Source organism: Phyllostomus discolor, chromosome 1, assembly GCF_004126475.2.
Source record: "Phyllostomus discolor isolate MPI-MPIP mPhyDis1 chromosome 1, mPhyDis1.pri.v3, whole genome shotgun sequence".
Classification (NCBI taxonomy): Eukaryota; Metazoa; Chordata; class Mammalia; order Chiroptera; family Phyllostomidae; genus Phyllostomus; species Phyllostomus discolor.
Window position 1 is genome coordinate 162,433,474 of NC_040903.2, and position 12,699 is coordinate 162,446,172.

At 36.8% G+C, this 12,699-nt stretch overlaps 1 protein-coding gene across 2 annotated transcripts in view; it reads right to left on the reverse strand.

The window, feature by feature from the left end:
- TRPM7 (transient receptor potential cation channel subfamily M member 7) overlaps window positions 1–12,699 on the reverse strand; it is a 133,102-nt gene that overhangs the window by 72,379 nt on the left and 48,024 nt on the right. For both annotated transcript variants that reach the window (XM_036033432.1, XM_036033441.1), the window contains exon 11: window positions 11,084–11,184. In XM_036033432.1, coding sequence (XP_035889325.1) covers window positions 11,084–11,184 — 101 coding nt within the window. The remainder of the gene's footprint in view (window positions 1–11,083; window positions 11,185–12,699) is intronic.

Sequence of the window (12,699 nt, forward strand, 5' to 3'; positions counted from 1 at the left end):
ATGAACATCAATTTCTTCCTCTATAATATTTTTAAGAAGGGAGGTGACTAAATAGTTATTATAATATGGGAAATGCATTCCCATGGCTTAAAAAAAACACATAATAAAATGGTATTTAAAAAATCTTTCTTTCCTCTGGCCCTCATCTCTGCAGATATATCCCATATGCACAGTTTACAGGAAGGCTCTATGACTACACAGTATACGTGGATAATCATTCATAAACCGAATTTGCCACAATTAAGATCATGCTAAATATACTTTTCTGTAATTTGCAGTTCACATTATGTAGACAGAAAAGACCTAGCTCATCCTCTTTTTAATCTTTTTTTTTAAAGAATTTATTTATTTATTTTTAAAGAAAGGGGAAGGGGAGAAGGAGAGAAACATCAATGTGTGGTTGCTCTCATGCGCCCTCTACTGAGGACCTGGCCCACAACGCAGGCATGTGCCCTGACTGGGAATCTAACCCAGTGACCCTTCCATTCGCAAGCCAGCACTAAGTCCACTGAGCCACACCAGCCAGGGCTAGCCCATCCTCTTTAAAGGCAGGATAATATTCCAAAGTATGGATAAACATCTAAGCTATCCAGCCTACTACTGATTCAGATATGTAACAAAAATTTGGCAAACACTCACCATGTGCCAAGCTGTGAATAAAGCAATGAACAAAACTGAAAAATATTCTTGCTTCATAAAATTTACTTTCTAGGAGCAGAGATAGAAACAAATAGCTAAAATATATGGCTTATCACAGGGAGATAAATGCTAAAGAGAAAAAATGGAAGAGAGGAACATTGCAAATGCTGTAACAGAGGGCTGTTAATAAGACAGGGTGAACAATAAAGCCAGAGTGTGGAGTAAATATTTGGTTCGAAGTCAGAAAGAGAACAGGAAATCCAGCAATTTATCAAGGGGAATAATGTTCCAGACAGAGAAACCAGCAAGTACAAAGGCCAGAAACAGGAGCATGCTTAATATGTTCTAAGAACAACAAGAAGGCCAACATGATTACATAAAAGAGAACAAGGGGATAAGTGATAACATGTAAGGTAAGAGGTATAGTAATGGGACAAATGTAAAGCCTTGTAAGCCATCATAAGGCTCTGGATTGTGCTCTGTAAATGTCATATTATCCATCTTCTGTCTGTAAAAGGGGAGAAAGAATGGGAGTAAGGAAACAGCACAGGATGCTACTAAAACAATACAAAAAAAGGATGATAATACCCTGGACCAGAATAAAACTGGGTATTTTGAAAGTAAATCTGAAAAGATTTATAAATGAAATTTCATTGTCATATATAAGAAAGAGAAAAACAAAAAAAAATCACCTGAAGTTTTCTTTGTCTAAGACTGGGAAGAGGTTGGTACCATTCAGTAAGACTGGGAAGACTGCAGAAGGAACAGATCTAAACATCCAAGAGAACATCAGTTCTCTTCTACATAGCACACTACTTTTTTTCCCTAACCTAAACACCTTCACCCATTTCTTCCACCCCAAACTCTGCCTCTGGCAACTACCCATCTATTCTATTTATGAGCTTGGTATGTTTTTTTAAATTTCATATATAAGAGATCATCTGGTATTTGTCTTTCAGTCTGACTTATTTCACTTAATGTAACACCCTCACAGTGTGTACCATTGCTTTACCCATTCATTCATCAATGACACTTAGGTTATCTCTGTATCTTGACTACTGTAAATAATGCTGCAATAAACACACAAGTACATATACCTTTTCAAGTTACTATTTTCAGTTTCCTCAGATAAACACCCAGGATTGGAACTGCTGGATCATATGGTAGTTCTACTTTTAATTTTTTGAGGAACCTCTATACTGCTTTCCATAGTAGCTACACCAAATTACATTCTCACCAACAGTGCACAAGGGTTGCCCTTTTCTCCATATCCTCACTAACACTTCTTATTTCATGTCTTTTTATAACAGTCACTCTAAAAGGTGTGAAATAGTATTTCATTTGCAGTTTCGATTTGCATTTCCTAAATGATTAATGATATTGAGTACACTTTCATATACCTGTTGGCCATTGGTGTGTCTTCTTTGAAAAAATATCTATCAGATCGTCTGCTCATTTACATATTTTTTTATCCTCAACTAAGGACATAGTCATGATTTTAGAGAGGGGAAAGAAGGGAGAGACAGGTAGAGAAACATCAATGTGAGAGAAAAACATCTATCAACTCTCACTCGTACGCACCCTGACTGGGGACCAAGCCTGCAACTGAGGCATGTGCCCTGGCCAGAGTTTGAATCCACAACCCTTCAGTCTATGGGACGACACTCCAACCAACTGAGCCACACCAGCCAGGGTTCCCTGTGTTTTCTTATAGGAGTCTCTGGTATCAGAACTTAGGTTCAAGTCTTTCATCCATTTTCAGTTAATTTTTGTCTGTGGTACAAGATGGTAGTCAGGCTTCATTCTTTTGCAGGTTGCTGTCAGTTTCCCAAAATCATTTATTGACAAGATTGTTTTTTTTTAAGACTTTATTTATTTATTCTTAGAGAGAAGAGAAGGGAGGGACAGAGAGAAGCATCATTGTGTGGTTGCCTCTTGCGCGCCCCCCTCTGGGGACCTGACCCACATCCCTGGCATGTGCCCTGACTGGGAATCGAACCTGAGACTCTTTGGTTCTCAAGCTGGCACTCAATCCACTGAGCCACACCAGCCAGGGCATGACAAGATTGTTCTTATTCCATGGTAAATGCTTGGTTCATTGTCATAAATTGACTGACCATGTATGCATGGGTTTATTTCTGGATTCTCTATTCTGTTTAATTTTATCTATGTGTCTGTTTTATGTTAATACCATAATGTTTTAATTACCACAGATCTGTAATATAGTTAGAAACCAGGGAGCATGATACCTCGAGCTTTGTCCTTCTTATTCAACACTGCTTTGGCTATTCAGGGTCTTTTGTGTTTCCATACAAATTTTGGGATTATTTCTTATATTTCTGTGAAAAATACCATTTGAATTTTGTTAAGTACCGCAATGAATCTTTAGACTGCTTTGGGTACTATGGACATTTTAATAATATTGATTCTTCCAATCCATGAGCATAGAATATCTTTCCTTTTGTGTTTTCTTCAATTTCATTCATTAATTTTTTAAATTTTCAATACACAGGTCTTGTATCTCCTTGGCTAAATTTATCCCTAGGTATTTTATTCTTTTTGAAGTCATTGTAAATAGGATATTCTTTTGAAAGATTTTATTTATTTTTAGAGAGAGGGAAAGAGAGGGGAGAAAAAGAGGGAGAGAAACATTGTGAATAGAAACATCAATTGGTTGCCTCTTGCACACACCCTGACCAGGCACCAAACCTGCAACCCAAGCATGTGCCATGACTGGGAACTGAACCAGTGACCTATTTCTTTGTGGGAAGATGCCCGACCAATTGAGCCATACCAGTCTAGATGTAAACGTGATTTTCTCAATTTCTCTTTTTGATAGTTCATTATTAGTGCAAAGAAATACAACAAAGTACCAATGGTATATTTCACAGATATAGAACAAAAACTTCAAAACTTTATATGGAACCATAAACAACCCTGAATAGCTGCAGCAATTTTGAGAAAGAAGAGCAAAGTAGGAGAGATCACAATATGTGATATCAAACTGTACTACAAGGCCACTGTAATCAAAACAGCCTGGTACTAGCATAAGACAGACACATAGACCAATGGAACAGAACAGAGAGCCTAGAAATAAACCAAAGTCTCTACAGTCAATTAATATTTGACAAAGGGGGCAGCAGCATAAAATAAGGTAAAAATAGCCTCTTCAACAAATGGTGTTGGGAGAGCTAGACCGCTACGTGCAAAAAAATGAAACTCGAACACCAACTTATACCACACACAAAAGTAAGTTCAAGGTGGATAAAAGACTTAAATATAAACCGTGACACCATTAAAGTCCTAGAGGAGAACACAGGCAGGAAAATCTCAGATATTCCATGCAGCAATATTTTCACTGATATGTCCCCTAGAGCAAGGGACATAAAGGAAAGAATAAACAAATGGGACCTCATCAAAATAAAAAGCTTCTGCACGGCTAAAGAAAACAGCATTAAAATGAAAAGAAAACCAACTGTATGGGAAAACATATTTGCCAATGATACCTCAGACGAGGGTTTGATCTTCAAAATATAAAGAACTCACACGACTCCACTCTAAGACAAGCAACCCAATTAAAAAATGGGCAGAGGACTTGAACAGACACTTCTCCAAGGAGGACATAGAGAGGGTTCACAGACATATGAAAAGATGCTCAATACTGCTGAGAGATCTGCATCTCATATCAGAGAGATGCAAATTAAAACCATAATGAGATGCCACCTCATACCAGTCAGAATGGCCATCATAACCAAAGCAACAAACAAATGTTGGAGAGGTTGTAGAGAAAAGGGAACCCTAATGCAGTGTTGGTGAGATTGCAGACTGGCGCAACCACTATGGAAAACAGTATGGAATTTCTTCAACTAAAAATGAACTGCCTTTTGACTCAGCAATTCCACTGCTACAATTATATCCTAAGAACCCTGAAACACCAAAAGAACCTATGCACCCTAATATTCCTAGCAGCACAATTTATAATAGCCAAGTGCTGGAAGCAACCTAAGTGCCCATCAGCAAATGAGTGGATCAAAAAACTATGGTATATTTACACAATGGAATTCTATGCAGCAGAAAGAAAGAAGGGGCTTATACCCTTTGCAACAGCATGGATGGAACTGGAAAGCATTATGCTAAGTGAAATAAGCCAGGCAGTGAAAGACAAATACCATGTGATCTCACCTTTAACAGGAACCCAATCAACAAAACGAACAAGCAAGCAAAATATAATCAAAGACACTGAAATTGAAAACAGGCTGACAGTGACCAGAGGGGTGAGGGGAGGGATTAGAGGGGAAAAGGATAAAGGGTTTCCAGGAACAATTGCAAAGGACCCATGGACAATAACAAGAAGGGGTGGAGACAGGGGAGGGAGGTGGGGAGGGCTGGAGTAGTGGGGGGAGAGGCAGAAAACTGTACTTGAACAACAATAAAAAAATGTTAAAAATAAAGAAATAAAATGTAGATAACCTACCATTAAAAAAAGAAACACAACAGACTTTTCTGTATTGATTTTGTATCCTACAATATACTAAATTTATTAGTTCTAACATTTTTTGATGGCATCTGTCTTTAAGGTTTTTCATATATAATATGTCATATGCAAATAGTGACAATTTTGACAATTTAATTTCTTCTTTTGCAATTTGAATACTGTTTATTCCTTTTTCTTGCCTAAACGTTCTGGCTAGGACTTCCAATAATATGTCGAATAAAAGTGGTGCGAGTGGACATCCTTGTTCCTGATACGAGGAAAAAGCTTTCAGTTTTTTACCATTGAGTATGATATCACCTGTGGACCTGTCATATATGGCTTTTATTATGTTGAAGTATGTTCCCTCTATAGCCACTCTGTTGAGCTTTTTCATAAATGCCGTTGAAGTCTATCAAATGCTTTACCTGTACGTACTTGAGATGATAATTTTTTTAACCTTTATTTTGCTAATTCAGTGTATCGCACTGACTGATTTGTGGATGTTAAACCATCAATGCATCTCTGAAATAAATCTTACCTGATTGTGGTAATGACCCTTTCAATGTAGTGTCGAATTTGGCTTCCTAACATTCAGCTGAGAATATTTTAAAGCTGTTGTCTAAGAGCGTGATTCAATCACTCTGAGTAAAGGTGCTGAGTTCCTCCCTTTAAGGGCACTGACAAGTCTTGGCACATCCTTGACTACCAGGAGTTACTTAAAATATAATAGTCAGCTTGGACAAGCACAAAGGTTTCAGTGACAATATAGAGCTAAGACAGAGTTAAACAAGTTTCATCTCCTATACAAGGCCATTACTTCAAGACTGAAAGAAGTGGCTGTTTCATGTACTATACAGAAACAAATATAGAGAAAGAAAGTCAAGTAAAATAAAAAAATAAATATACTGCTGATGAAAGAACAAGCTAAAACTACATGAAAAAATCTTTATGGTATGGACAAAAATAAATTAGTTCATAAAGGAGTTCAAAGTAATGGTCATAAAGTTGCTTGCTGAACTGGGAAGAAGAATGAATAAACCAGCGAGAACTTCAAAAAAGAAATGGAAAGTATAAGAATGTACAAAATATAAGTCACAGGCCTAAAGAAAATTACATCACAAGGCTTCAATACCAGACTAGATAAATCAGAAAAAAGGATCAGTGAACTCAATGATAGAATAGTGGAGCTGACCCAATCAGAGCCAAAAAAGGAAAAAAGAAGGAAAAACAGTGAAGATAACTTAATTAACTTGTGTGACAACATCAAATGAATTAACATCCTATTATAGGGCCTCCAGAAAGAGAACAGGGAGAGAAAAGGGCAAAAATCTTACTTGAGGAAATAGTAGGAGAAAACTTCCCTAATTGAAGAAAAGAAACACATCAGATCCAAGAAGCTCAGAAAGTTCTAAATTAAGGTAAACCCTCATAAAATCATAGCAAGATACATAGTTAAAGTGTTAAAGACAAGGAGAGAATATTAAAAGCAGCCAAAGGAAACCAACTTGCTACATACATGGAACTCCCATGAGCAGAACTTTTGCAGGCCAGAAGGGAGTGTGCAATATATTCAAATTGCTAAAGAAGGTATCTTCCAACTACTACTCTACATGGAAAAGTTATCAGTCAGAATTGAAGAAGAGATCATGGGTTTTCCAGACAAAATAAAGCTAAAGGAGTTCAAACCACCTTCCAAGAAATGTTAAAGGGATTTAATTAAGCTGAAAAGAAAGGATTCTAAGTAGTAATAAGAAAACATTTAATATATGAAAGAACAAATCTCACTGGAAGGTAAAAGAAAAGATAGTGGATTAAAAGGTAAAAGTAAAGATATATTAACCACCTATAATGGTAGTATGAAGGTTAAAAGACCAAAGTAGTAAAAATAACTATGGTTATAACAATTAAGAAATATACAAGATAAAGAGATCTAAAATGTGAACAACATAAGACATCATAGGAGGAGTAAAATGCTAAGCTTTAGAATAAGATCAAACTTAAGTTGCTGTAAACTGAAACCATTACAGTTATAAGCTATTATATGTAACTTTCATGATAACCACAAAGCAAAAAACCCAGTTAATAGACAAAAGATAAAAAGAATATACCATTAATGAAAGTCATCAAACCACAAAGGAAGAGCACAAGAGAAGAAAGAAGCAGAGAGGAGTTACAAAAACAGCTAGAAAACAATTAGCAAAATGGCAATATGTACATACCCATCAATAATTGCTTTAAATGTAAATGAAATAAATGTTCTAATCAAAAGACATACAATGGCTGAATGGATAAAAAACAAAACCCACCTATATGCTGCCTACAAAAGAATCACTTTTAATGGATACACAGACAGACTGAAAGAAAAGGGATGGAAAAAGATATTCCATGCAAACGGAGAACTGAAAAAAGCTAGAGTATGCATACTTGTAGCAGACAAAAAAAACTTTTAAAGAAAAAAATTGTAATAAGAGACAAAGATGGCCAAGCCTAGCACAAATAGTAGCCATCTCAGATTGCTTTACAACCCAGGCAGGGTGGCCCTAGGCAAAACAAAGATGGGGGCTGACCTAGGCCTGTACCACACAGGAAACTCCAGAGCTTGCACACCCAGCAGACAACTACAGTCCACATCAGAGCACCACCATCCTGCCCCTACAGAGCTGATCTTACATGGAGGGCAGAGGTTGCTGGGTTTTGGTCATAGACAGTCTTTGCAGCTGACTGGCCTGGGTAAATCCCTTCTACTGACCTGCCAACAGCAATCAAGGCTCAACTACAACAGGAGGGTGTATTCAGCCCAAACAGAGGGTACATCATGAGTACAAAGTATGGGTGATAGGGGAGCCTATGCCATTGGACCCTACAAGATACTTACTACATTAAGCCGCAAGACACGGTTTTGCACATAGCAGCTCTATCTAAGCAACAGAAACAAACACAGGGAGGCTGCATCTATGAGATGCAGAGTTCAAAACACTGTTTATAAGTATGATCAAGGAACGTAGTGAGAACCTCAGCAGCATAAAAAAGAGCCAGTCAGAAATGAAGGGTATACTAATTGAAATAAGGAACAATTTACCAGGAAACAACAGTATAGTGGATGAAGCCAAGAATCAAATAAATATGGAAGCAAAAATGGAAATTGGAAATCTATATGACAAAATTGTGAAAGAAAACTTCCCTAATTTGGAGAAGGAAATAGATATGCAAGTCTAGGAAGCATAGAGAGTCCCAATTATGATGGATGCAAAAAGACCCACTCCAAGACACATCATTAGTAAAAAACCAAGGTTAAAAATAGAGACTCTTAAAAGTAAGAGAAAAGAAGTTAGTTACCAGAAGGTTGCCAGATGGGAGGGGGGAGGAGGAGAATAGGTGAAGAGGTGAGGGGATTACGAAGTACACATAAGTGGTACAGAACAACCATGAGATGTAAAGTACAGTATAGGAAATTGAGTAGCCGAAGAACTTATATGCATGACCCATGGACATGAACAACAGAATGGGGATTGCCTGAGACAGGGTAGGGGACACTTGGGGAGGGGAGGCAAAGGGAGAAAAATCTAAACAACTGTAATAGCATAATCAATGAAATATAATTTTTAAAAAAGAAACAAACATGGGCATTACACAGTGATAAAGTGGTTCATAACAGCATATAAAATCTGTAAATTTATGTACCCTATATGGGGAGCACCTAAATATATAAAGCAAATATTAATAGACCCAAAGAGAGAAATAGCAATGCAATAGCAGGAAACTTTAATATCCCGCTTACATCAATGGAGAGATCATTCAGACCAAAAAAAAAAAAAAAAAAAAATCAACAAGGAAATATCGGCTTTAAGTGGCACTTTAGACTAGCAGGCCTTAACAGATACACACAAAACATCCCATCCAAAAGCAACAGAATACACATTCTTCTCAATGAACATGGAATATTTTCCAGGCTACTAAACAAGTCTTAATAAATTTAAGAGGATTAAAATAATATCAAGCATCTTTTCCAAGTACAATAATATGAAACTGGAAATTAATTATACAAAGAAAAATGGAAACTTCACAAGTGTGTGGAGGTTAAACAACATGCTACTGAACAACAAATAGGTCAAAAAGAAAACAAGAAAATCAGAAAATACCGACACAAATGAAAATGGAAATAAATACAACATAACAAAATTTGCAGGACACAGCAAAAGCAATTTTAAGAGAGAAGTTCATAGCAATAAATATCTATCTCAGAAACACAAAAAGTGTTAACTTTCTACCTCCAGAATCAGAAAAAGGACAAAGCCCAAAGTGAATAGAAAGAAGTAAAAAACAAAGTTTAGAGAAGAAATAAATGAAACCAAAACCAAAAAGATGATAGAAAAGACCAATAAAATTCAGAAGTGGTTCTCTTAAAAGATAAGCTAAGTTGACAAACCAAGAAATAAAAATAAACTTACCAAGAAAAACAGACAGGACTCAATAAGAAAATGGAAAGAGTTCTTAAAACTGATACCACAGAAATACAAAGGATCATATGGGACTACTATGAACAATTACACAACAAAAAAAGGGGCAACCAAGAAGAAATGGATAAATTCCTAGAAACATACAACCTATTAAGACTGAGTAATAAAGAAATAGAGAAGCTGAATGACTGATCACTGCTTTTTTTAATCTCACCCAAGGAAATTTTTTCATTGCTTTCAGAGAGAGTAGTGGGGGAAAGGGTGACAGGGGTAGAGAGAGGAAGAGGGGAAGAGACGAGGGGGGAAGAGAGAGGGAGGGAGGGAGGCGGAGAGAGGCAGAGAGAGAAAGAAACAGTGAGGAAAGAGAGAAACACTGACTGATTGCCTTTCATTTGAGCTCTGACTGGGGATCAAACCCACAACCTAGGTGTGTGCTCTGTCTTGGAATGAACCTACAACCTTTCAGTGTATGGGACAATGCTCCAACCAACTGAGCCACACCTGCCAGGACATCAGGGTTCTTTTTTGTTTTGGTTTTGTTTTTTGTAGCAAGAGAGGAAGCCAGAGAGAGAAACAATGATGTGAGAAAGAAGCATCAATTGGTTGCCTCCCACATAGGCTGGGACCATGGATCAGTGCCCCGACTGGGGGTTGCAAGCTCCCAGACCCAGGATCAACCTGCAACTTGGGTAGGTGACCTGACTTAGAATCAAACCAACAGCTTTTCAGTTACTGGACAACACTCCAACCAACCGAGTCACACCAGCCAAGGCCAGGGCATTAGTTTTGAATCAATAGTTACAAACCTCCCAATTGCCCTGACCAGTGGGGCTCAGCTGGACATCAACCTACAAAGAGAAGGGTTACCAGTTAGATTCCTGGTCATGGGCACATGCCTAGGTTGTGGGTTCAGTCCCCAGTCAGGGAGCGTATGGGAAGCAACCAATCTATGCTTCTTTCTCACATCAATATTTCTCTCCTCCTCTTTCTCTCTCCCTTCCCCACTCACTAAAAATAAATAAAATCTTAGAAAAGAAAACTCCCAACAAACAGAAATTCAAGAGCAGAGAGATTCACTGATGAATTCCACCAAGCATTTGAAGAATTAATACCAATCTTCTCAGACTCTCAAAAACCGACGGAAAGGGAACTCTTCCAAATTAATATTATGAGGTCAACATTGCCCTGATACCAAAATCAGACAAGAACACAAGAAAAGAAATTTACAGGCTGTGATCCCCCTTAATGAACACAGATGCATACAACATTACTTCTATGATTTTTTTTAATTCTAGGATTTTCAGAGATCTGTACACTAGAACAAGCAAGGTTTTACCAAAGAAGCAAACAGAATTTATTAAATCCTAAATGGATCTGAATGTTGTAGAAATGTTTAGGGAAACTAATTTTGCACTTTACAGGTAAAATGTCAAGTTTGGTCACAGTTCCAACAAACATTTTGTTACTACTTAGTTTAATGTAATTACGCTGTATATACAGATTATTTACATACCAGCCACTGTTGTCCATAAACAAATACATGATTTTTGGCAATGTCAACTCTATCCCACGCCAATGTAAGGATGAGCTGGTCAAATGCAGATGCATTCGTACCTAGTCAAATAAACAGTTCACAGGTTCAATTAATTTATCTCTATTAAAATATGAACACTCACAAATTCTCCCCACTCCTTTTTAACTAACTTACAAGCTGTCACTGTTCAGAGATAGCCTGTCTCAGGGAGATAAGTTTACCCCAAGGGTTGAGGACTTTCATTTCCCAACTCTATATAGAAAAGACACAGCCTTATTCACTACAAGTAATTCATAATGTAGAACAAAAAGAAGAAAACAAGATGACTTGTTTCTATCATAGAGAGACTACTGACATGAAAAATATCCTTACAGGTGCTTTTCTGTGCATATATAGTAGGTTGACCAAAAAGTTCATTTAGTTTTTTTTGTACAGTGGCTCTAACAGTACTTAGTTGTTTTCAGTCAAAACAATTTTGTTAGGTTGCATTGTGACAGCTGTCAGATCAGTAGGCACTTAAAAAAAACTGATCAAAATTGGTAAATTTTTTGCAAATTTTGGAAAAATTGGAAAAATACATAATATTTTTTGGTCTATTATGCCTTACTATTTCAAAAAAAGTAAAAATGCAACTAAAACACACAAAAAAAGATTTGTGCAGTGAACAGATCAAGTTATTGGTAAAAATGAAAAATGTTATCTTTTATTTTATGGAAAAAACTAAAAGGACTTTTTTGCCAACCTGATAAATTCATATAAATACTTTTAATTATTTATACAAAAGTGGATCATAACCATATAAACTATTCAGCAGCCTACTTTATGTATCTTAATTTCATACCTTCATTTTCTATGACTTGTGAACATCTGAGTTATTTTGAAATTTTTGGTGAATATATTTTTGGGCACATGTTTGATTATTTATACAGTATGATTTTGTAGAAGCCAAATTGGTAGGTTGAAGGACATTTTAAAGCTTTTGATACACTGCCAAAATATATTCCAGAAAGGTTGTAACACCTATCAGAGGTATAAGAATACCCAGTAAAGGGATAAAATGCTTCTTTTTTCTTTAACTTTATTTTTATTGTTGACACTATTACAGATGTCCCCACTTGCTCCTCCTTTGCCTACCTCCACGTAACCCCACTCCACTGCCCTCTGGCCATCACCCCACGGTTGTCTGTGTCTTTGGGTTATGAATACACATCTATGGCTAATACCTTGTCTTCTTTCACCCCACATTCCCTCCTCCCTCCTCCCTGAGAGCTGTTCCACGTACCCTTGCCTGTTTCTGTTTTGTCAGTTTTTGTTCACTTGATTCCACATATAAATGATATCCTATAGTATTTGTCTTTTCTCTGACTGGGTTACTTCACTTATAACGCTGATCATCTTTCCACATTTCCCCCATGCATTTGTAATATTCTGCTCCTATCTTTTACATAAATTCTGGCCCACTTTCCCATGAAGTAATCATTCTTTTATTATTATTAATTTGTAACAGTTTACTGTGATCCCTCCATATTCCTGGTTCCTTAATTTCCTCATCTATGAAATGAGGAAAATAATAGGAAATCTTTCACTTTAGGCTA